This window comes from Podarcis melisellensis, assembly GCF_964234715.1.
Source record: "Podarcis melisellensis genome assembly, chromosome: 12".
Lineage (NCBI taxonomy): Eukaryota > Metazoa > Chordata > Lepidosauria > Squamata > Lacertidae > Podarcis > Podarcis melisellensis.
Genome location: NC_138544.1, coordinates 35,798,484 through 35,824,471, shown reverse-complemented (window position 1 = coordinate 35,824,471; position 25,988 = coordinate 35,798,484). Strand labels below are relative to the sequence as shown.

The following is a 25,988-nucleotide window of genomic DNA, read 5'->3' as shown; positions in this document are numbered from 1 at the left end:
GTTTTCCCCCCACCCCCGAAAAAAAAAAAGCATTTAGGGAGCAAAAACAATGGAAAGCTACCTGTGTGCATAATTCGCCCTCCCTCCTCCTTCAGATGTAATTAGAATTGCTAAGTGCAGGGAAGAGCTGTGTTCTTTTGTTCAGTATTAGACAGGTAATTTAAACATACAACGGAAATGCAGACTTAAAATGACAGCGGTAACAAAGGAGGGGGGAAATGAAAAGTTCAACTTGGATTTTAGTAATGAATCGAGCAGTAATCCTTTGCGGGGAGGGATTTCTTTTCCTGCACTTAGCAAAAATCATATAGATTGCATGTCAGAACAAGTGTACATGTGTGATTTTTAATTTGGTTATCCTAAAGCACGCAAAGTAGGGAAGCCCATCGATACGTTGTAGAGCATCTGAAGTATACCCATCATTCAGCCCGTACACTGAGGTCCAGCTCCGAGGGCCTTCTGGCAGTTCCCTCCCTGCAAGAAGTGAGGTTATAGGGAACCAAGCACAGGGCCTTCTTGGTAGTGGTGCTCACCCTGTGGAACGTCCTCCCATCAGAAGTCAAGGAAATAAACAACTATCTGATTTTTAGAAGACATCTGAAGGCAGCCCTGTTTAGGGAAGTTTTTAATGTTTGATGTTTTATCGTGTTTTTAATATTCTGTTGGGAGCCACCCAGAGTGGCTGGGAAACCCAGCCAGATGGACGGGATATAAATAATTTGTTGTTGTTGTTGTTGTTGTTGTTGTTGCAGATGTTCAGACCCCAGCATCTCCAGGTAGAGCTGGAGGTCTGCTGCTGGTCCATGTAGACAGTGCTGAGCTAGATGGATCTATTAAGAACATAAGGAGAGCTTGCTAGATCAGGCCAATCACAGATCATCCTATTCTCACAGGGGCTGAACGGATTCCTGTGGGATTTCAACAAGCAGAACATGAGCACAAGAGCAGGCTCCCTTCCTGTGTCTTCCAGCAAATGGCATTCAGAAGCTCTGCTGCCTCCAAACTCTGGAGGCAGAACATCGTCTTCTTTGGCGATCATTCGTAGCCAAGTAAAATTGTCTTCCATAAACACAGTTTTAACAGTGAGTCCGTAAGTGACTGTGGAGGCCAATTCTGGATCCACATGTCCTTCCACTGTGGGTACATAGGTTTCCGGATGGGAGTTGATCACGGTGCAGGTTTGCTAAGCGTGCCTTCCTCTTAGTACATTTCTCCCTTTCGTCCCGAGTTTGAGCATCATCAAAGTCCATGACACTTTCGGTAAAGGCTGTTCTCCCACTGGAGCGCGCGCAGGCCAGTGTTTCCCAGTTGTCGCTGTTTATACTACATTTTTAAAGATTTGCCTTGAGACAGTCTTTAAACCACTTTTGTTGACCACCAGCATTACGCTTTCCATTTTTAAGTTCAGAGTAGAGTAGTAGCTTTCGAAGACGATAATCAGGCATCCGCACAACATGACCAGTTGATGTTGAAGAATCATTGCGTCGACGCTGGTGATCTTTGCTACTTGCAATACACTGGCATGAGTTTGCCTGTCTTCCCAAGTGACGTGTAAAAGTGATGTGAGGCAGAGCATAGCCATCATGACTAGTAGCCACTGATAGCCCTTCCTCCATGACTTGGCACAAGGCAGCTTCCTATGTTTGTTGTTTGCCAAGCCATGATATTTGTGCTATGAAAAGGGTAGCAGGCTGAAGATAAAATGGTTCATCTGGCTGGAAGCCTTTAGGAAAAAATAGTCAGTGAAAGGCAGGAGTAATGAAAGTATGATCTCAGACTATATATGATTATTTCTTCTGTTGCCTGGTAACTTCAGAACAATGGTCGGAGCCCCTATGTATTACAGGAGCAGGGGGGTGCAGGGGGGTAACCTTTAGGGCTGAACTGTTGCCACTGTTGTAATTGCCTAGGAGGAACTTCTGAAGTGTTTTATGTTCTCCACTGATAGCTTTCTACTCTAAACAAACCCCCTATATATATATATATTTTTTTTTTTTTTTGAGGAAAGCTTTCTCGGGCTGATTGATGGCAAGGCATTGTTCTGCCTGGTTTGAGGATAAATGTTTTAACTCTTCATGGGGAAGGTAATTTGCCCGCATTGGAGGAATTCTCCATGCTAAACTTCTTCCTTTTAAAAAATGTAATTAAAAGATGAAAGAAAAGTTGACCATAATGTTAATCCCTATAAGGTGGGGATATAACTTTGAAGTGGAGAGTTAACGTTCAAAGTGCTGCGTGCTAGATCGTTCTGTTTTTGTTCCCTCCGTACCTGTGTGTGTTTCCTAGAAACGTTGTGCAGGCTACCACCAAGTGGAGGTGGACAAAAATGAATTCTAACAGCTGCCCACACATACATGTGGAGGAATATCTGGCCTAGGCCCCCTAAATATATACCATGGTTGGAGAACCTATGGCTCTCCAAATGCTTTTGGGCTACATCTCCTATATTTCCTGAACATTGGCCATTGGCAGCATCGAAAAGACTACGGTTTCCTTACCCCTGGTCCTACTCTGACTTAGCTGTAGCTCCCAAAGATATTTTCCCAATCCTGCTAAATGTGTACCTTTGAAATGGAATTCATTAAAAATTAAACTTTGGAACTTCTTCATGCAAAGTGTGCTCTGCTGTTGAGCCTGTTCTGTAAATCTCAGAAGAGTGGGATTTGAACTTGTGCATGCAGAGAACATTGGATTTCCAGGCTGTTAACTTCCCCCTCCCACAGCCATCACCTTGCATGCCTTAATAAAAGTGGACATCTTCTCTAGCTGCCAGTATGGGAGAAGGTGAGATAATCTGTGGTCCCAGGAGCAGAAACTGAAGGCTGTGGGTTGTATTTAGCCAACTTTTGCTCAGAATAGACCCTTTAAAATTAATGGGCCTAACTTAGTCATATTCATTCATTTTAATGTGTCTACTCTAAGACTTTAACTTGGATGCCATCCAAGTATCTCAACTATACCACAGCAGCTAAATGCCCATGATAGTGGGGGTTCAGTATTTATCCTAAAATACGGTAAGTTTTCACCTCTATCTTCAGTACATTTTATTTTGTTTAATTGCTATGGCTAGTGGCTGACGCAAATAAAGATTCTTCTGATCAGCTCCTCTAACCTTGGAGAGAGCCCAGTAGGACTTCGGATAGGGCAGATGAACTACCTTCTAGTTGTTTCCCAGGCCAGTCTTAGGATCACAAGGCAAACCAATTTTCCTGGCTTATCGTTATGTGCAAATGTGGCTACTCTCGAAACAAGAAGCTTGCATTTACTTTGGGCATGATCTACGCCACCAAGATAAATGGGACCAGGAGGTTGGCTAGATTGTGCCCTGTGCATTTTTACATGTGTTTGGTGGTACCTAAGTGAGTTAAGGCTTTTTGACAAGGCCAAAATTATAGTGATCCTTTTTTAAGTGACATTCAATTGTGCATTTAACAATGGCTTTATCTTTTTCCTGCCTCTTCCCGTCTTCCTCTCCTCCCCCACCCCTTTGCTATTTTAATTCTTTGGTTTTGTTCAGACTTTCTGTAGCAGTTACAAACATCTCCTTAGGGAGGCCTGCCTCCCACTCTAAGAACTGAGAATCTCCATCTGAATTCCGGGGGAAAGGTAGCATGAGCTACAGAGTCTCCTCTGCAATTCCTTTGGGGTTATTATGCCGTAGATGTCCTTGGTAGTTTTTCCTATGTGCTTTCCTGAAGACTGCATGCTCATCTGTTTTCAGAAGGGAGGACATTGCCTTTTCTTTTTTTACTAACAGTTTTCATATGCCACCCAATAACTGATATTATTTGGGCAGTTCACAATAAAATGTTAATCCATAAAGATTAAAACGAAACAAAAATCCAAACCAAATAAAGCAAAACCAATGTAAAGTAAGGTTATTTAAAAACTAGCAGCAAGATTTTAACACACCTTGGGAAACAAAAATATCTTTTCTGGTGCCCAAACATCCATAACGTGTGTGCCAGGAAAATCTGTCTGAGGAAGGTGTTCCATTACCGGGGTGCTACCACCAAAAAGGCCCTCTGTGTAGTATTCACCCATCACACATTGTTGGGTAGCATGCTGCTGAAGAAGGGCCTCTGAAGATGGTCTAAAGATCTGGGTACATAGTCCTGTTGTACAGCACAGTCATAGATGTATGTGTACATTGCCACCCAGACACAAACACACTTAATCTGAAAACAGCTCTGTATCAAAAAGCTTTTAATGTCTGGTGTATTGTGTATTACCGTATTTTTTGCTCTATAAGACTCACTTTTTCCCTCCTAAATTAAGGGGAAATGTGTGTGTGCCTTATGGAGCGAATGCAGCTATCCCAGAAGCCAGAAAGCAAGAGGGACTGCTGCTTTCACTGCGCAGCGATCCCTCTTGCTGTTCTGGCTTCTGAGATTCAGAATATTTTTTTTCTTGTTTTCCTCCTCCAAAAACTAGGTGCGTCTTGTGGTCTGGTGCGTCGTATAGAGCGAAAAATATGGTATGTTCTGTTGGAAGCCGCTCAGAGTGACTGGGCAACCCAGCCAGATGGGCGGGGTACAAGTAATATATATATTTTATTTATTTTTATTATTATTATTATTATTATTATTATTATTATTATTATTATTTTATGAGGCCATTGGGCATCACTTGCACATTGGTTAAACATTTGTTGAATGTGTCAGGGGGCTTTGTAGTCACTCAGTGTAGACGTACGGCCCCTCCAGACACACATTTTTCATACGTATTCATTATGCCTCGTGCTTGTGGTTTCATGGCGGTTCTACACAATCCCACTTTCAATACGGCTTGTGCCTTCAAATGTTTTGGGGTTGAACACATTAGCTTGTTTCCTATCACCGCGTGTCCCGTAACTTCCTGCTGAAATCCTGTAGCTTGTTATACCACAAATATTCCCACTTAACTTGTTTATTTTTCAGCCCTAGCTGCGCTGTATAATGCAAGGGGGCCCCTCCAAACAGCAACCGTGTGGTAACATTGGAAAAGCATTGCAGAACAACTAATAAAACAGAATAATATGTAATATAAATCCACCATTAATGCACCATTATTGGGTAAATGATGTGCGGCAGAATATACCAGCGAAAAATACTGGTATAGAAAAACTGCTATTCTTAAAAACATAAGAAGGGTCTGCTGGATCAGGCCAGTGGCTGAACTAGTCCAGCATCCTGTTCTCACAGCGACCAACCACATGCCTGTGGGAAATCTGCAACCAGGATTCGGGTACAAGAGCACTCTCTCCTCCTGTAGTCTCCAGCAGCTGGTGGAATGCAGGTGGCACTGTGGTCTAAGCCACTGAGCCTCTTGGGCTTTTGCCAGTCAGAAGGTCGGTGGTTCAAATCCACACAACAGGGTGAGCTCCTGTTGCTCTGTCCCAGCTCCTGCCCACCTAGCAGTTTGAAAGCATACCAGTGCAATTAGATAAATAGGTACCGCAGCAGCGGGAAGGTAAATGGTGTTTCTGTGCACTCTGGTTTCCATCACTGTGTTCCGTTGCACCAGAAGCAGTTTAGTCCTGCTGGCCAGATGACCCGGAAAGCTGTCTGTGGACAAACGCTGGCTCCCTCAGCCTGAAAGCGAGATGAGTGCCGCAACCCCATAATCGCCTTTGACTGGACTTAACCGTCCAGGAGTCTTTTACCTTTTACTTTTTTATCTTTATTCGGAAGCATTGCTGTCTCAAACCGTGGAGGCAGAGCATAACCATCATAGCTAGTAGCCACTGATAGTCTTCTCCTCCGTGAGTTTGTCTCATCTCCTTTTAAAGCCATTGAGGTTGGGGGCCCTTGCTGCTTCCTGTGGGAGCAGGTGCCATAGTTTAGCTAGGTGCTGCATAATCTTCCTTCCTCTCTGCAGCAAGAGCAGCATTCCCTTATTCCTTTAACAATATTTATATGCCACGTACTCAACAGAAGGCCTGCAAGCGGATTACAAAGAAGAATATGAGATGTGATTTTTTATTTTAAAAAAATTTATTAAAAGCAAACGTTTAAAAAAGTTAACATTAGAAAGATTAAACATAAATAAAAGCAGCATTTAAAGAAAAGCATACCCATGAAAATTGCATGTTGATATTACATGCTTGGGTAGGCTTGCTGAGACAAATAATGTCTTCCTTAGCAGGAAAAGGAAAGTACCTTGGTTGGATGTTACCTGCTAACTCTGTCCCCTCACAAACAATTACATCACTTTTCTTTTCTTTTCTTTTTTTAAAGTATTATAATATTGATAGCATATGTTTGGAGCGGAATCAGAAAGCATTATCTCATCTGGGTTTTGCTGGAGCCAAATGATCATTGATATTGGCCTATAAAAACCAGCTGCAGTATTTCCATGGAAAATTCCAGTTGTTGTTTTTTTTTTAAGAAGTTCCGTTGTCTATGTGGATAAAAATGTATATATTGAGTGACTAGGTGGTGTGTTTTTTTAGGCCAGCGTTATTATGATAAAACGACCAGAGCTGTGTCTTAGTTCATATGAAACTGTCAGGCAGAGATTTAGAGGGGTTTTTAAAAAAACAAAAACAAAAACAAATAAATAATAAATAAATAAATATGCCTCCCCTCTCCTCACTGTATTCTATTTATACTTTGGACTCATTTCCTGGCATGTTCAAAGATAAACATGGCGACGATAAAAGATTCCATCTTAGGTTTTTTGGCAGGAGGTGGCTCCCTACAGGAACTTAGAGAGATTTAATTGGAGTGACTGATTATGGGGCTGTCTGGGAGCTGGGTGGAATCCACTCGCCAGCTCTTGCCGTCTGTCTCCTCCTCCATGCATCCAGCAGAGATACCTAGATAAGAACAGAGGCAGCTTTTGTGACGAAGAAAGTAAGGGTGGAGGAGAAATTCAATTCAGCTCACATTTGCAGGCAAACTTACCTAGTTTTCACTTTCTTGAAAGTATTATCTGCACACCAAAACTCAGCCACCCGTCAAAATTCTCACTTCTCCAGATTTCGCAATGCGGTTCCCAAGCCAAGGAATGTGTACCAAAAATACATAAAAGCCTGTATTAAAATGCATGGATTTGTGAAAAATCACCTGCAGAAATGCATTCGTTAAGGGAAAATGGTTCTGCCAAAATGTTTATGTTGACCAAAACTACATAAAAAGATGTGTCCAGTGGTACCTCGGGTTACATACACTTCAAGTTAAAGACGCTTCAGGTTACAGACTCTGCTAACCCAGAAATATTACCTCAGGTTAAGAACCTTGCTTCAGGATAAGAACAGAAATCGTGCTCTGGCGGCGTGGCAGCAGCAGGAGGCCCCATTAGCTAAAGTGGTGCTTCAGGTTAAGAACGGACCTCGGGAACGAATTAAGTACTTAACCCGAGGTACCACTGTATATTGGATTTTGCTGGATGCTGGATTTTCACAAGGACTTGCTTCTTTAAAATCCTCAAACCAATGCAGAAACGTGGCAAAGTGAACTAAAGAGTGAGGGGGGGAATGAGAAACTGAGCGAAACCAAAATTCACCCATCTCTACAAGAAAACAATTCTCTATTTTAGAGCAGTCGCTGGACTCCAGCTCCCATGAGCCTGAGCCCACACGGCCAATAGTCAGGGATGGTGGGAGTTTGAGTCTAGCAACATCTGAGGGGCTGCAGCCCCACCCACCCAAATCCCTCTCCCACAGAGAAATCGCTGCCCTAACCAGGACTGCTTTGTGTTCTGAGGGATGTTCCTGACAGGGGCCCAAATGTTAAGGAGCAACAGCAGGCGGGCGGAATAAATGAGTATTGTACATGCAGGAAGACAGCCTCTTTTGTTGGCTACCTCCTTCCTCCACGGGTACAGTATTTCCTTTTGTTGGCAAATGCAAAGTGATCTGAGCCATTCCTTAATTCAGCTGGAACCATGGCCGAACTCTACCTTAAAAAGCTTGTTTGTGTGTGTGTGACCTCCGCCCGGCTCCTTTGATGGCTGCACTGCTCAGGGACAAAATTCACTCAGCGGCAGCAACAAAGAACTTTTAAAAGAGGGTTGGGAAGGATTTTGTTTGTATTAATGAAGTGTAACGTGAGTCAGGGAGGATGCAAGTCCTCCCTCACCCCCACCCCACCCCGCCCCTCTACCCCCGCTGGCGGAATATCAGTCCTGCCGTAAACTCATATTTTGCCCGAGCTGTTAAATTAATGATTCCCTTTGGTTGTCCACAAGATCTTATCAGCATTCAGTGAGGAGCTGGGCACAGGCTGGCTTTGCATTCCCAAGTTACTCAAATATCCCTGGTTTTGTTGATGGTAACGTTAATCCATCTGAAATACAATTGCAGCGCAAGGATATACTTCTAATTTCAAGTGATTGTGGTGGTGGCACAGCCCCCGTTTATATGATTTTTGAGAAGTGTGCAGGAGTCGTCTCACCAAATAATAAAAAAAACTGACTAGGGCATGGGTAGGCAAACTAAGGCCCGGGGGCCGGATCTGGCCCAATTGCCTTCTCAATCCGGCCTGTGGACAGTCCGGGAATCAGTGTGTTTTTACATGAGTGGAATGTGTCCTTTTATTTAAAATGCATCTCTGGGTTATTTGTGGGGCATAGGAATTCGTTCATTCTTTCCCAAAAAATAGAGTTTGCCCCCCCCCATAAGGTCTGAGGGACAGTTGACCGGCCCCCTGCTGAAAAAGTTTGCTGTCTCCTGGACTAGGGTAATGAATGCAGCAGAACTTGAATTGAGCTCATCTCCAGGTACTTTGCCTGCTTCCCTCCTTATTTGTTAGTTTTGGCGCCCACTGCTGGTGTAAAGCAAAACTACTTGCGCTCGTTTAATAAAACTCTGCCTAAAAGTCAGGATGGTTGATTTGTGCTACGATGGGCACGTAGACATTCTTTAAATTGAAAACAATGGGACGCGTGCGCACACCTCCCTTTGCTAAAAGCTTGGTGCTGTTGCTCCTATGTGATAAACATGTAGCTCCAGAGGTTTGAGGGACACCAACAGAACACTCTTATACCCATAAGTCACATTGTGTCTAATTTGGGCTTACTTCCAGGTAAGTGTGGATAAGATTGCAGCCTTAATGACCTACGCTAACGTGGATTTTGATCACTGGGGCTGCTCTTTTCCTCCATGAATTCCTTCCTAGAAGAGCACTCACTGCATCCATAACAGCCCAGCATCTAAATGTTTGTACGGGAACTGCATCTACAGCTCCTATCACAAACTCCAAACATTGAGATTATAATGCTAAATGCCTTTGTGGGCCAGCTCAGTCCCCTTCATCTTCTGTTAACTCTCTTGTTCTTCAGCTAACGTGTTTCCATGTGACTCATTTAGCATCACGGCCAGCTTTTGTCCTCATAGCACAGTCCTCTGCATGCTTACTCGGAAGCAAGAAGTCACACTGTTTTCATTGGGGCTGAAGGGCCACATAAAAGATAAATACAGCTGCAGCCTTGCTCTCTCTGTTATTTTAAAGCAAAGCCAAACAAACAAAAACCACCTCAAACAAGGCCTTTCGCCACAAGGTGACTTGTGTCAATGCACAGAATTGTTAAGCCTTCCTTTTATGGTGTTCCTAAATACATTTTGAATCCCTGTGTTACAGGAACATGGTTGAAAAGCAGCTTGGGCATCGTAGAACAAGAAGGAAGCGAGATGACCTGGACTTATATTGCCCCACAGCTGGGATACTGGGTTGCAGCCATGTCCCCCACACATCCAGGTGAAATGAGAGTTTTCTTTTCTTCGTTCCATACATATCTGCACACCTTGCTGTGAATGGGCCTGTGTGTTTCACTATAGTATCAGTGCACCCGCCATTTTAATTACCCACAAGGCCCTCCCAGCGTACTACTGCTCTGGGGCATTGTGGGAAGTATGAATGGTGGGCCTCTTGTCACTGTCTGGCGTGGGTGGCATCACTCCTGCTGCCTGCAGAAGCACCTACAGGGGCCCCCCTCTGAGAAGAGGTGGTTTTAGGATAGCATGATTGGTTCAGCTGCACTGGGTGCCAGCACTGCAACAATAATGTAGAATGGGGTGCAAGAGTTGGGGGCACTGAATTGTAGCATCACAGAGAGCGCCACTGAAATTTGAGAGACCAAAGTCTGCCCCTGTTCCAAGGAAGGGAGGGGTTCGCACTAGGACCCAGAACCAGCCTGTCCCTTAAATATGCACTCAAAGGGGAATTGGAAGGCTCTGTTTTGGTTGGATTGCTTTTCTTCAGCCTTTTCAACTTTTTCTCTTCTAGGTCCCGTTGTAACCCAGGACATAAGCACTTACCACACAGTGTTTCTTTTGGCTATTCTAGGAGGGATGGCTCTGATACTTCTGGTTTTACTGTGCCTCCTCTTGTACTACTGCAGGTAAAAAAAACCCTCTCTTTTTTTAACCAATTACGAGTTTTCCGGTAAATTTTCCATCCTACATTTCAAGCATCCATTAAAAAAAAACAAAACGCAACCTAAAACTGCAATGTAATTACATTGTCCATCTCATACTTCCTGAAAAGGGTCTTTGTATACTGACCATATTTTGGTCCATAGCAGTAAGTCACAATATCGGGACCACAGATGTTTGAGCAAGAGGTCATGTCAAAATGATTTGGGGGCCTCTGGAAGTTTCACAGTTCAACTTAAGTCTTGATGTAACCATGGTAAGAGAATATGAAGTCCCTAACTCGACTCACTTCTTTAGTTTTTCTACTAAGGCTAACTCTCGTACCTTGGAACCACCATCCTTGCAGCATGAATGGGGGTTTCTGGCGCAAATGTTTTGCTGCCAATAGGGAGGAAATTAAGTATAATCTCCACTGTGTTTCCTCAGTTTGTGTACAGAGACCATCCCATTTTGCTTTAATACTAGGGGGGAAAGAAACATTCCATCCTGATGAGTGATCCTTTAAATTTTCTCTCTCTTGGCACAGAAGCTCTCAAAAAGAAAAAGAAAAATCCATTAGATCTCTAGGAGCACCTTGAGTGAGATAAAAACAAGAACTGAATGATTGGGTCTGAACCACCTGAAACTAATTCAGACCGATGTCCCCTAGTTGAGCCAGTAACTGATCGGTTTGAATAGATGATGCATTTTGTACAACCCTCTAGTTGCCCATTTCTTAAATTGCTTAAATTTTCTTTCCTCTGTGGTATAAAAAGGGGCACAATGGAGAACTAGGGAGTCACGCCCATATTCCCCATGTTACAAAAAGCTGGCTTTACGCAGGGGGTTATCAATTTCATTTAAACCATATGCAGTTATCTTTAGAAAGGGAAGCACTTTGTAATAGTGATCTTGGTCCCAGTTCAGCAGTCCACATCCTGATCTCCCCTTACGATCTGTTTCAATTGCTTAAGGTGACAGGCATCGTAGTATAACTGGAGGAGAGGCATCCAAAGCCATCAGCTTCATGTCTATTGTTTGCCATTTCATTTTGCAACGAGGGGAAATGGTGCTTTCTCACAAACACTTTCAGTTGGTGCACTGATACGTATACCAGCTGCCATAATAGTCAAGCAAAATTACACCTTTGGATTTCAGTTCCCTGTTATGAGCTCTGTTCAGGCATTCTGAATACTACTACTACTACTACTAATAATAATAATAATTTTATTATTTATATGCCATTCATCTGATTGCATTTCCCCCGGCCACTCTGGGCGGCTTACAACACATAAAAAATAGTAACACATCAAACATTTAAAACTTCCCGATACAGGGCTGACTTCAGATGTCTTCTAAAAGTCAGGTGTTTATTTCCTTGACATCTGGCAGAAGGGTGACATCCCACAGGGCGGGCGCCACTACCGAGAAGGCCTTCTGCCTGGTTCCCTATAACTTCACTTCTCGCAGTGATATCCCCCTAGTCCAAATGAGGGCCTCCTTTTCAAAGGGAAGAACAGCAATGGGAGAAAAAGGATTTCGTTTGAAGGAAGATTTGATTGCCATTATGTATTATTTATTTCCCAGCTCTCCTGAGGACTTTTCAGTGTGGCTTACAAAAGTGCAACAATACCAAAAAACAACAACAACACACCATTAAACACAAAAAGCAGCAGCAATAAATTATATGTAAAAGCAGCATTTAAAAGCCATAGTTATAAAAACAACTTAGGCCAACACATGGAAATGGCAGAGCATGGACGGGAATGCTAACTCTGTCTCCGTCGTCTTTGCCGTCACCCTCAGCATATAACCTGGTGACTCTTTGTGCTGTGACAAAACCTCCTTTACTTGCGAAGACTTCCCGCATTTTGAAACCTTCACCTCACACAATATTCTAGCCAGGAGAAACTCCCAAGACAGACTGCTGTCCCTCTGAGAGCAGAGGATGGATGGCTTCCACATCCAGAAGGACAGTTTTGGATGCAGCCCAGTGAACCTAAACAAGCTCACTGGAGGGTCACATATTAAAAATAATCATCTTTTTTTTTCTTTTAACATGTGAAATTAATGAAAATATAAGTAGTTGATTTATTCCAAGGGAACTTTTAGCAGATAAAAAGCAGCACAGACATTTAGGAATTCTATCATCACCATCATTATGTCTCTTTTCACAAAAGTGACTCAGCAACTTAAATGGGGGGACAGGAATTAAAACCAAGTAAAAGAATGGAGAATAAAATAAATATATATATATATATATATGCAGGTTTTGGTGTCCTCGGGTGTCTTCCCGTGTAAAAGTTGGGGTGTCTAGGCGACGTTTCGACGAGGTCTCACTCGTCATCTTCAGGCTGGTGCTTTCGGCTTCTTGTTACTGGAACAGAGCAGGATCTCAGTGTTTGAGTTCCTATAAATACTGTTGAGGGGGTGTGGTGTATAGCCTCCAATGTTCTGGGCAGAGAGGAAGTTCCCAGGCTAGTGTGCCTTTTCTTCTTTTGTTCCTTAATTACTTGAGGGATATCTTGAGTGATTTCTTGAGTGATATCCTGAGTACCACTTAGGTGGGTCATTAGGTGTGGATTAGTTGCTAAAGTCTTTGTGTCTTGACCTCTTGAACTTTGTGAAGAGTTTTTCTGAGAAGATGGCTGTACAGAAAAACTCTTCACAAAGTTCAAGAGGTCAAGACACAAAGACTTTAGCAACTAATCCACACCTAATGACCCACCTAAGTGGTACTCAGGATATCACTCAAGAAATCACTCAAGATATCCCTCAAGTAATTAAGGAACAAAAGAAGAAAAGGCACACTAGCCTGGGAACTTCCTCTCTGCCCAGAACATTGGAGGCTATACACCACACCCCCTCAACAGTATTTATAGGAACTCAAACACTGAGATCCTGCTCTGTTCCAGTAACAAGAAGCCGAAAGCACCAGCCTGAAGATGACGAGTGAGACCTCGTCGAAACGTCGCCTAGACACCCCAACTTTTACACGGGAAGACACCCGAGGACACCAAAACCTGCATTCCTGTACCCGTGAAAATCTACGAAAGCAAATATATATATATATATATATATATATATATATATATATATATATATACAGTCGTACCTCAGAAGTTGAACGGAATCCATTCCGGAAGTCTGTTCAACTTCCCAAATGTTCAAAAACCAAAGTGCGGCTTCTGATTGGCTGCAAGAAGCTCCTGCAGCCAATCAGAAGCCACGGAAGCCCCGTCGGGCATTTGGCTTCCAAAAATAGTTTGCAAACCAGAACAGTCACTTCTGGTTTTCCATCATTCAGGAGCCAAAACATTTGGGAACTAAGCTGTTTGACTTCCAAGGCACGACTGTATATAGAAATAAAATGTACAGGCAAATCCAGCCTCACCTGCCCTACTAAAAAGATGAGCACAAAAATAGGCCACAAATATACAAATTAAGGGCCAAAAGCCTGGGTAAATAATAATGTTTCTGCCTGGCAACCAAAAACAGATAAAGATGGTGATGGGCATGCTTCTCTAGAGAGAGCATTCCATGAACGGGGAGCCAACCACTAAGAAAACCTGTTCTCTACAGGGCTGTCAGGTTGGAACACTGAATAGGACCATTCACTTAGCACCTGCAACAAGATATTGTCTTTTGTTAACTATTTTTGTTCTCTTTCTACGATAGGCGAAAGTGTCTGAAGCCACGTCATAAGAAACTGCAGCTGTCCTCAACGCTTAGTGGCGCTAAGAAGGATCAGTCAACCTCTATGTCCCACCTCAACTTGATATTTTCGCGCCGCGAGTCAGAATTCCCTGGTGGGTTGTCCGTTGCCAGCAATGGACACACAGAATCCTCCGGCCACAAGGAGCTGATGGGAGCTGTGCGCATGGAGAAAGTGTGTTCGGGGGGAGAAGCAGATATGCGCACTCCCATGCTCAAGCACACATACAGCACCTCGCAAGAGTTCAGTTCCCGAGAAGAGTTGCTTTCCCATAAGGAGAAGGATCAGAGCCGTATGTCTCTGGAGAACATGGCCTCTAGCGACACTCTGCGAAAAGACTACCTTAAATCAGTGGATAGCTTTCCTATAAACCCCAGGAAATCTATGGAGGCATCAGAAGGATATGACTCCCCTGACAAGGAAGATCACAGGAGGAGTTACAGTGCAATGTTGACTCGGCCTTTATTTGAGAAGCCAGAGCAGGCCTCCATGAACCATATTTCCACAGGAAGTAAATACAATCTCCAGGAGCAACTGTACCCCATCCCTTCAGCACCCGAAACAGAACTGTTAGACTGCAGGCCCAGTGAATGTATGATGTCTCGCTCTGTTGACCACCTCGAGAGACCCACTTCCTTCCCTCGGCCAGGTCAGCTGGTCTGCTGTAATTCTGTTGATCAGGTTAATGACAGTGTTTACAGAAAAGTATTGCCTACGCTGGTTATTCCAGGCCATTATATGAAACTTCCCGGAGAACATCCTTACATTAGCCAGCCTCTGGTTGTTCCCACCGATCAGCAGATCGACATAGAAAGGCTCCAGGCGGAACTATCGAGCCCTCATTCTCAGCTCTTCCCACACTCACAGCAACAGATGCAGCCCCAGCAGCTGGCCGCTCAAGCAATATCTCAGCAGCATTTGCAAGAAGCTGGAGCAAGCGAATGGAGCACCCAGAATGTCTCAATGTCTGAATCTGTATCCATTCCGGCATCACTCAACGACGCCTCTTTGGCGCAGATGAATAGCGAAGTGCAGCTTCTTACGGAGAAAGCTCTCATGGAGTTAGGAGGAGGCAAGCCTTTACCTCATCCTCGGGCGTGGTTTGTTTCTCTCGACGGGCGTTCCAACGCTCACGTTAGACATTCGTACATCGATCTTCAAAGAGCTGGGAGGAACGGAAGCAACGACGCCAGCTTGGATTCTGGGGTGGACATGAACGAGCCCAAATCCGCCCGGAGGGGAAGGGGAGATCATTTGTCCCTGCACCAAACCCACCTGCAAGTTCAGGGACATCCGCAAAAGGAGCAGAAAGCTCCCGACAGCACAGCTTACACGCAGCTTGTGTATTTGGATGATATGGACCAAAGTGGCAGCGAATGCGGTACAGCCGTTTGCAGTCCAGAAGACAGTGCGCTAAGGTGCCTCTTGGAGGCAGGGAGCAGAAGGACAGGCAGCCAGCTGCCCAGCCTGCAGGAGGAGACGCTAAAACGAACAGTGGAAAGTTCACCAGAGCCCTTAACGAGCCCAGAGCACGGAATGACTGTCCATAACGAAGCTGAAGATGATGAAGACGACGAGGATGACGATGACGATGACGATCAAGGAGAAGATAAGAAGAGTCCTTGGCAAAAGCGAGAGGAGAGGCCACTGATGGCGTTCAACCTAAAGTGAGCTGCGGTCCATTCATCTTTTCCCCCACCGACCCAGGGGAGTATTAAAGTTGCCAAATATTTCTTTCGGCGGATGTTCTCAGTTTATCTGTAGAAAAAGGAGAGGGGGGGAGAACCCTCAGGGTGGGGGCAATGGAGGAAGTGCAAAGAATTACTGTGCAGATTCAGATAGTTGCTCTAAAGAGGCCGCGCGAGGGACGCTTCCTACGAGAGAGCTTTTAAGAGTGTGACTCTTGATTCCATTTACTTGACATCAGCCATCAAGGACGTTTGGAAATGTTTGGCATGTGGTATGGCGGATTATGACCTCAGATTTCCCCGGAAAGGGATCTATGTGAAACTTCATTGCGTTTTCTTAAACTCAATTGTATCATGACAGTGCTACTGAAAGGGTATCTTTCATTAGACTTTGAAACTTGACGTCTACCGATATGCATTATCTCCAAGGAAGGCTATGCATTGCTGCTTTTTAGTAACCTTTTTTTGCGTAAACTATGCTTTTCTTACTTATGTACAAGGTAGTTGTTAAACATTTTATGTCCTTACGATAAGTCTGCTCAGCAACTGATTTTTACCTACACAAAAGCCTGAGTAGAATCTCTTGGTATTTTGAAGAGCCTTTTTTTAACGAAGCCAAACTGAATTTTAAAGTCAGCTGCGATTCCTCTGGTTCCAATCCCCCACTCCCAAGTGCCTTTTTTACAGGAACAATGAACAGCCCCTTCTTTTTGCTAGCGCCTTGAATATTCAGATTTCTTTCCCTTTCTAAAGCTTTACATTTTCTTTTAAGAACTGCATGCCATCAAATGTCTGTGCTGATGGGACTCCTCCTTTCACCGCAGTGTGTTCCCTAGTTATGGTGTGTACTGTGGATTCTGTTTAGCAAAGATAGGCTAGAGGACATCTTTGGAAAAGCAAAAACCCGAAGGTAGCCAAGAAGATAGTTGCAATGACTGTAAATATGGTGTATATAGGCTGAAGTAACATGGACTATGGACCAAGCAAGTGGACTGAATGTGTGTTTTAGAGAGTTCGGGCAAAAGTTATTATGTACTATCCAAAAGTGCCAGATAAACACTTCTGTGCTTTCTCTATATAAAGCTGCTTGGTTATCCAAAAATTATAATTGAAAAATAAACTTTTTAAAAATTTAGGATTTTTTCTTAATTCCTCCTTTTAGTTGCAGCATTATTATTATTATTTACTAGCAATTTGAACTCTACAAAGTGGCTGCTGAGGTTGGTGTGCTTGAATTCTATCACTTAATTCTCATGGAATCTCAATGCCCTCCTTGGTTCATCTATGGCAAGGGAGGGGCAATGCCAAACACCCGGCTTTCCATTTGCCACTGTTACGGAAAACACTGTGGACATAGGAGATAATTGAACACAGAAAGTCCACTGACAGTGATTCAAAGGCCAAAGTACAGCTCTAATGCAGAACCCCAAATGCAGTGCAGCCATATAAATCCTGTACATTTCCCCGGGGGCAATTTTAATACCTGTTGTGTTGTTTTTGAAAGAAAATTCAAGGCAATTCAAATTAACATTGCCATCTGTTTTAAATGGCTCCCTAAACTGGGGGGGGGGGGGCAAAGGTGAGTGTATCATTAAGGAACATAATAATTCTTGTGGTTTTCACAGATGTTACACAATTTGCTTTGTATATTTTGTTCTAATGTTGTCGACAACAAATATTAAGAAAGCTATTATGCATACACTACTTGAGACCTTTGGGAATGCTTGTATTAAAGAATACATCTTTAACGTTCTTGCTATGTTTCAAGGGCAAGGGTGGTCTATACAGGATTGGAGATCCATAATGGATGTGTTGCAGTACATTAAATAAGAACATAAGATGAGCCTGTTGGATCAGGCCAAAGGACAATTTAGCCTAGTGTCCTGTTCTCGCAGTGGTCCAACATATGCTTATGGGAAGCCTGCAATCATATTATAATATACATTATTCCTGTAAAAAGAAACTAAAGCTTCATTCATACATGGGGTTTATTGCATTCGTTTTACTGGTTATAATGAAAGAGCTTCTGTCCCAATTTGCAATGTTCCTTTTACACTGCAATTACCTATTGCGTTACAGAACTTTGGCTTTCTGATTAATTTACCAGAATCCCACGCTAAATTTTAAACATCAGGAAAGAACTGCATGTTGGCATACCGCATGAGCAGCTGAGTTGGAATCATGAAGAACCATGTGAAAATGGCAATGCAAAACTGCGATTTTCTGGAAACGGCATGGAAATGAGCAGTAGTCAATTTCCTCAAATTCCGCTACATTTCCAGAAGTGGCTTTTACATCATGTGATGAAAGAGCATATAAAATATAAACATTTAGCAGGTAAGGAAACAAAGGTCTTTGATACGTAGTTACTCTTCTCATCCTGGGGATCGAACAAAGAAGATACCCGGAGGAAAGCTTTCTCCAGCTCTTCTCCAGAGTACCTGGTGTAACTTAGATGGCACTTCCCTCAGCCAACATATTTGAGAATCCCCCCACACACCTTGGTAGGGCAAAGGACCCCTGTTTGTGGTATCAGGAAACATTTGGCATTTGCTTGGGGCAAACTACTCTCTCAGAATCCTGCTTTTTTCCTCATCTCCCTTACTCCACACCTCAGCCGCTGCTCCTCGCTCTCCCTCACCATCATCTTGCAAAAAGGGGACACTTTATGGTTTTGTCCTCCCTAAGAGGTGTTGAAATGCATATTTACTCTGCACCCTGTCCTACAGGCTTCATAGTATAACATTTATACTAGTGGATGTATATCAGGGGTACCCAGGGACCTGATGTGGCACCCACAAAACAATTTCATATGACTCTGCAGACCGCTCACAATTTTGGTAGTAACCATGGCATACACAAAAAAACAAACAAACACAACTATCCACCAGCAACTCTGGGCCACTGCTGTCACAGAGTGGCATTAGTTTCTGCCATGTTCACTGGCTGACCTTGGGCGAGGTCACTGTTTGAAGGACCTTGCAGGATTGTATTCAAAACAAAATGAAGTAAGCTAACATTCCTCTTTGCTGTGTGAGTTTAGTGGAGAAAGAGGGTGGAGTCCAAATGTGAAGAATGTTCTAGGACAAATCTGTTCCTTTGTAATATATTTAATGCAGAGATCTGGTACTTTATAATAATGCAGGTATTTGAATGAATACGACATAATCCTGTCTTCCTAAACTCACCTCCCCACAAAAAAGAGAGATTACCATATTGGCAAATACAGCTCCTGGAAATGTCAGCTGTACTGGCAGGAAGAGTTGAATGGAGTATGTGGCTAGGCCAATAATGAAGATGACTCCCAGAAGACAGCCAGGCCACACCCAGTAGAGAAAACCCTCAATGGCAAATTCAGCTCCCCTGTTAATCACACAGAAGTGATGCAATCGTTGGTTGGTTGGTTGGTTGGTTGGTTGGTTGATTGATTGATGCAATGCCTACAACACCGAAACAAATCTGAACTTTGCCTCTCCTTCCTTGCGATGGAATTCTGCTTCTCCAGAGAGCCGTTTGAAAGTGCCACTGTTGTCTTTTTGACCTAGATGCTGGCACAAGGAGCAGTGCTTGAAATTAATTGGGCCAGCAGTCTTTTTGATAGTAAGTCTCGGCAATAACCCTCAGTTACCCACCAAGGACCAGGTTATAGCTCAATAAACGGCGGCACCAGCTCCACTGTGCTTTTCGTGAGCTTATTTCTGGCAGTTTTTTAATTTCAAGCAAAGGCTGTTAACGAACAGGATGTAATTAGTGTGTACAAATGAGGCACTTCTCGGGGATAAAACAGCTACCCAAACAAAAGCAATGATCCTAATTTAAGAAATCAAATCTCCTTGACACAGAAACCTGATAACAATAAGAGAGTCACTAAGAGAAGCACGTATTATTTCTTCAAAAGATTCATAGACCGTGTTTCAAACAAAATGCTTCCCCAAGTGATTTACAAACATGTTGTTTACAACAAACTAAAGCTCAGCCCAGATAAGATGAGGCACTGTTGGTGGGTGGTTCCCAAGATCAGATGGATGGGAGGTTTGCTTGCTCTTGATGGGGTTACGCTCCCTCTGAAGGAGCAGGTATGTAGCTTGGGGGTACTTATGGATCCATTGCTGTCACTTGAGGCTCAGCTTTAGCCCAGCTGTGCCGCTATCTGGACAGGGATAGCCTAATTTCTGTTGTCTCTAGGTTATAATACTGTAATGCATTATATGTGGAGCTGCCTCTGAAGAGAGTTTAGAAACCTCAGCTGGTGCAAAATTCAGCGAGGCAAGATGGTTTGAGCGTATTACACCAATCTTGGTCTGACTGCCAGTTAGTTTCCAGGCCCAATTAAATGACTCAGTACTGCAATACTTCAAGGACTGCCTCTCCTTATGAACCTACCTGCAACCATCATCTGAGACCCTTCTTCATGTGCTGTCTCCATGAGAGATCTGGAGGAGGGCAATATGAGAAAGGGCCTTTTCTGCAGTGGCTCCCTGTTTGCACAATCCTCTCCCCAGGGAGGCTCACCTTGCCCCTTCATTATACCTATTTAGGCACTGAGTGAAAACATTCCTCTTCAACCAGGCCTTTGGCTGATTAGCATTCTATGGCCTTTTACATGTGTTGGGTTGGGGTTTTTTGTTTTGTTTTGTTCTTGGTTTTGTTATGTATTTTGTATTTTTATGCTGTGAACCACACCATGAGATCTTCGGACGAAGGGCAGTATACAAATTTAATTGATAATAATAATAATGCATACAAGCAAACCATAATATAATTTTAAAATCAGATTAAAAACAGACATGTCATTGCATTTTAACTGTTACAGAATATGACTAAGGTCAGCATAAACTAGCACCAGACTAGCAATTAAAAGCAACAGTCAGAAGGTAGGTCTTCACACCCTTTTTAATTTGTTAAGGAATGGACCCTGACTAACTTTGTGCAGAATTGAGTGCCGTAATTGTAGGGCCACTGCTGAGAAGGCCCTGTTCCGTGTGCCCACTAACCTAATAGTCTTTGTAGGTGTGCACTTAAGTAGGGTATGTGAAGCAGAGGCAGATTACTGGCTAGCTGCTAGAGGAGAAAAAAACAGTCAATCGTGTGGGCGGTTGAGGAGAGGTAGAATGGATCTGGCTAGCCACTGCACAGTTAAATGTTGTAATTTGCTACCACAATGTGTGTTGATGGCCAACCTATGTGGCTTTAAAAGCAGATTGGGTAAATCCATTGGCTATCAATGGATGCTGGTCACAGTAGCTGTATTATGTTACCTCCAGGACCAGGTGCCTCTGAATAGCTGCTGAATAGCAGCAGTCGGAGAGAACCAGGGCACTCACTTCCTGATTGTGGCTTTCCACTGGGGGGGGGGGGACAAGATGCTGGAATTTGATAGGCTTTTGCTTAGTGGCTCTTCTTAGTCCAGCCTCGTCCTTGTGAATTTCCTCTAAAACTTCTATTCATGTAAGCCAACAGTGGGGAGGTAGTGGCCTTCCAAATGTTGCTGGAACTACAGATTCCATCCCTATCGGCCATGCTGGCTGGGGCTGATGAGAATTGAAGTTCACCAACATCTGGAGGACCATAGGTTCCTCACTCCCTTACGTACGGTAAACAGTGGGCACACTGCTTTTTAGTATAACAGGCTTATTTAAAGAACGTGTGCATCCTTTGGCTACAGAGGGTTTAATTTAAATGTGGGTTTAATTTCACACAATGGATGGAATGTTTTGGCCCCAATCCAGTGGATCCAGTACACATACAGATGGCCACATGAAGCCCCATCTGTTAACCATACAGAGCTCAGGGTTGGGGACACCACCACCCATGCAATGGGTGCCTGCACAGGACTTTCCCCAACATAAAAACCATGGGTAATATTAATATAAATTTAATTCTCATACTCTGCCCATCTGACTGGGTTGCCAACAAAAACACAGGAAAAAGAACAACAAACATCAAAACTTACCTATACAGGGCTGCCTTCATATGTCTTCTGGAAGTCAGATAGTTGTTTATTTCCTTAATATCTGAAAGGAGGGCGTTTCACAGGGAGGGTGCCACCACCAAGAAGGCCCTCTGCCTGGTTCCCTGTAACTTCACTTCTTGCAGCGAGGGAACCACCAGAAGGCCCTCAGAGGTGGAGCTCAGTGTCTGGGCTGCATGATGGAGGTGGAGACAGTCCTTCAGGTATACAGGGAACTGAGGCCGTTTAGGGTTTTAAAAATCAGCACCAACACTTTGAGAAAACAGGGAAACACCTCTGCTAAGTTGAAGAGGTGCTGCCACACAGGCATGCATAGCTCCAAAGGAAACAATGTACATTATTCATCCTCCCCACTTTTAGAATGTTTTTTAATTGTGCCTCTGACCTATTTACATAAAACAATAAGGAATATTAATTTAACCCCGGTAAACCCACACATTAAAAACAAGTCGCCATAAAATTTATTAAAATGCAACCAGCAGTTTTAAAACGCATCTACGTAATAAAATTCCACCTTAAAAATATACAAATTTGTGCAGGCTTTTAGATATATATATATATAGCCTGCGCAAATTTGTATATTGTATAGGCTCTGTCTATATGATGAATGAGAAGACAGAGCCGATTGCGAATATAACATTAACGTATAAGCAAAGCCAGCAGTCTTAAAACGCACGTGCCCGTTAACACTACAAATTGGTGCAGGTTTAGCAAACTTCAGGAGCGGATGAGTCGACTGCGCTCGAGCCAGCCTTGCAACCCTGAGCCCGGGGGATGGAGAGCAGGGAGCGCCTCCCCCGTGTTTCACCTGGTCAGCTGGGGCGGCCTCCCGGCGAGGGGGCGTCTCGCTCCCCGGGCTGCGTCTGGCGACGAGCGAAGGCGGAGCAGCGACGGGGGGAGGCCCGCAGCTAGGGGGAGCTCCTCCGGCCGCCGCCGCCGCCGCCTTGCGCGCCCAAGCTGGTTGCCTTTCATAGGCTTGTGCCGGCGAGTCCCTCCTCCCTCCCTCCCCCCCCCACCTTCCCCCCGTGATGGCGGAGGACAGCGAGTCCGCCGCCAGCCAGCAGAGCCTCGAGCTGGACGACCAGGACACCTGCGGCATCGACGGCGACAATGAAGAGGAGACGGAGCACTCCAAAGGGTAGGGACGCCACCCTCCTCCGCCCAGCCCGGCGCAGCTGCGCTCGCCTCGCCTGCAGCCCGGCGCCGGAGCCCGGGTGGGCCCGGCCTGGCTGGCGGGGGGGTGGGCGGCCAGCTCCGCCGACGGCTCCCTGCGGCATTGGCGGCGCGCGGCGTGGCCCGGGGAAGGCGGCGGCCCAGGCGGGAGGCAGCGCGCAGGCCACGCGGGCGCCTTGGGCTCGGCCGCCGCTTTTGTGTGAGGTGGGAAGGCAGAGCGAGCCGCTCCCCTGCGCGCCTTGGGCGGGCGGAGGGGCGCGGGGCCCAGCGGCGGCTGCTCCTGCTGCAGCTGCCGGGTGGCCGCGGAGGAGGCAGTGTGCAAGCCGGAGTCCCTCCACGCGGACCCGACGCCTCCCTCGCCCGGCCCTTGGCCTGGCATTTGCTGCAGCTGGCGAGCAAGGGAGTCTGCTTGGGAAGGTGGCCTGGCCGCCCTCTGCACTCGCCGCCGCCGCAGCAGCCGCCCCCTTCCGCGGTTGCCTCTTTCTCTTCCCCCACCTTCCCGCGTGCTTCTTTTGTGGACAGTCTCTCGTGTTTTGTCTGCCGTTCAGAAGGGCGCCGTCAACATCCCTCAGTGCAGATCGAGTTGGCCCTGAACGCCTTTTATCACACACACAGAGCTAAATCCGGCTGCAAGGATATGGCCCCTCGCTTGCGCCCCCCACCCCGGGAGAGGGAAGGGCTGTTTGCACCGCTAAAGTGTCTGGGAGTGGTACCAGTCTCTGATGGATTGATGCAGAACCCAGAGATGTGGTCCACTCCATCACCCCCATGGAAATTAGGTTGCAGTGGGTTATCTGTAGCCCTGCTGACATCCCCCATCCCTCAAAGTCTTTCTTGCAGGTAAAGCAAAGAATGTGTGACTTCTCTAGCCAGAAAAAACTGTAATCTATAATAAATAGTGTTTGGAGGAGAAAACTTGTATCAAAGAGTTATATGCAGTGTGTGGTTGGTTCTGAAAGCTGCAGCTCAGCTGTGATGCAGATAGAGGTAAAAGCCGGTAAACACATTGAGCATGCACAGAGTGCTTTTTAATATTATGGTTGATTCACTAATCAAGCTCTCATTTAAGTTGAAAGGGCTTGGGAGGGCTGAACTTGCAGTCAGGTGTAAGGCACCTAGGGAGATTTCTGCTTCAGTGATATTTTCTTTTTGCAAATGTACCTGCTATGCATATATATACAGTGGTACTTCGAGTTAAGTACTTAATTCGTTCTGGAGGTCCGTTCTTAACCTGAAACTGTTCTTAACCTGAGGTACCACGTTAGCTAATGGGGCCTCCCACTGCCGCTGCGCGATTTCTGTTCTTATCCTGAAGCAAAGTTCTTAACCCGAGGTACTATTTCTGGGTTAGTGGAGTCTGTAACCTGAAGGTCTGTAACCTGAGGTACCACTGTACATTCAGCAAGCTGAGTGGTTCCAACTAGAAAAATCAATGGGGGGAAAGTAGTTGTTTTCCCAGATTAGTAACTACCTATCATGGGAAATGTGTTGGGTGCTAACTGACCAATTCGCTTGTGTTGCTGTGCAGACTCTCCTGAATCTGATAGTCAGACTTAGGATGCAGTCCTTCCTTCCAGGTATGCAGGTTGGGAGAGCTTAGGATGTGCAATATAATCTTGTCCCATGTCCTCCTACCACTGGCTGAACTTAAGCTGGCATAAATAACTTTTCCTGATGTTTCTGCTTAGGCCGGCTGAGGGACAGCTCATGGAAGTTAAGGCAGTGGAAGCTGCACAGGTCCAGGACCAAAAAGGGGCATTTAAAGGGTATGGAAGGGGCATGTTGGAGATACGTAGAGAGATAAACAAAGTTACGCTGCCTTCTAATTTCCTCTGTTCCCTGGTCTCGCTCACAGAGCATAGCATAACTTGCACCACCAGAAATGCAGGTTTCACTAAATTCAGCACCTAGGAGGTCTTTGAAAGGGCAGAAAACACAGTTAGGATGCAGCTTATCTTCTATATAGAGGATATCTGCCTGTTTAGGGTTGATCTGTTAGATGAAGAAGGAGCTGTGTCTTTAGATCATGGGTGAGCCAGACCCTCACCTTCATGATCAAACCCTTTGAGCCCGGGCAAAGGAAATTAGGCTATGCTGGCAAAGTCACAGGGATCTGCAGGAGCTACTGGTCAGCTCATTGGCACTGCTTTCAAACTGTGTGCAATGGTGGGTTTGCAGGCACTGCCAGTGAGCTCTTTGGTGGCACCTCCAAACCCTGCCTTCATACATGATGCTAGGTGTAGGGCAGATAGTTATGGCTGGTGCATCTTCTCATGTTCTGACATTGGTGCCACAAGAAGCAACAACTAAAGCGGAAGTGGAGGAGTCTCTGGTCCACATGCCAAATTAGGATTCTTGCTGTGTCTAATTTGGCCTGCTGGATCAGACCAGTGGTCCAGCTAGCCCAACATCCTCTTTTCACAGTGGCCAGCCTGATAGATGCCTGTATGAAATCTGCAAGTAGGACAAGAACACTCTTCCCTCCTGTAGTTTCCAGCATCTGGTGTTCAGAAGCAGACAACCTCTGGCCATAGAGGGCAGACCATGGCCTCCGTCATGGCTAGTAGCCATTGATCCTCCATAAATTTGTCTGAACTTACAAAGCCATCCAATTGGGTGGCCATCACTGCATCTTGTGGTATTGACATTAGAACATAGGAAGGTGCCTCGTACCTTGGTTCATCTTAGCTTAGGATTTCCAAAAGTAATAAACAGTGACTATTTAGGGCAGGTATGAGGAACCTCAGACTGGGGGCCAGAAGTCTCTCTGTGGCCTCTCCCCAGGCCACACAGCCTCTCTGGCCACACCCCTCACCAGTCCTGATATGTGCTGTCCTTGATTGTGGCTTTTTTTTTTGCCTGGCTGATATGTTGTATTCTTATTTTGCATTTTTCTGTTGTGAACCGCTCAGGAGGTGTCTTCAGATAATAATAATAATGTGTCCTTGCTAATGTTTCCTGCTGTTTGGATGAATAGAGAGGACTGTGTGAATGTGCAGAAACTTGCCCACTGAAAAAGGTCCCCCACCTCTGCTCTAGGGTTTTACACAGGAGTCTTTTTCAGCTGTGTTTGGAGAAGGCGGGGACTGAACTTGGCAGCATGTG

The 25,988-nt window shown here is 45.0% G+C and overlaps 2 protein-coding genes across 7 annotated transcripts in view; both read left to right on the top strand.

Annotated features, from left to right (window-relative positions):
- The window catches only part of FAM171A1 (family with sequence similarity 171 member A1), a 69,199-nt gene extending 52,325 nt beyond the window's left edge, over positions 1 to 16,874 (top strand). For all 3 annotated transcript variants that reach the window (XM_081931616.1, XM_081931615.1, XM_081931617.1), the window contains 3 exons: positions 9,564 to 9,680; positions 10,209 to 10,323; positions 14,015 to 16,874. In XM_081931616.1, coding sequence (XP_081787742.1) covers positions 9,564 to 9,680; positions 10,209 to 10,323; positions 14,015 to 15,722 — 1,940 coding nt within the window. In that variant the 3' untranslated portion in view covers positions 15,723 to 16,874. The remainder of the gene's footprint in view (positions 1 to 9,563; positions 9,681 to 10,208; positions 10,324 to 14,014) is intronic.
- Positions 16,875 to 22,719: 5,845 nt separating this feature from the next.
- NMT2 (N-myristoyltransferase 2) overlaps positions 22,720 to 25,988 on the top strand; it is a 32,716-nt gene continuing 29,447 nt past the window's right edge. For all 4 annotated transcript variants that reach the window (XM_081883525.1, XM_081883524.1, XM_081883523.1 and 1 more), the window contains exon 1: positions 22,720 to 22,848. In XM_081883525.1, the coding sequence (XP_081739651.1) occupies positions 22,821 to 22,848 (28 nt within the window). In that variant the 5' untranslated portion in view covers positions 22,720 to 22,820. The remainder of the gene's footprint in view (positions 22,849 to 25,988) is intronic.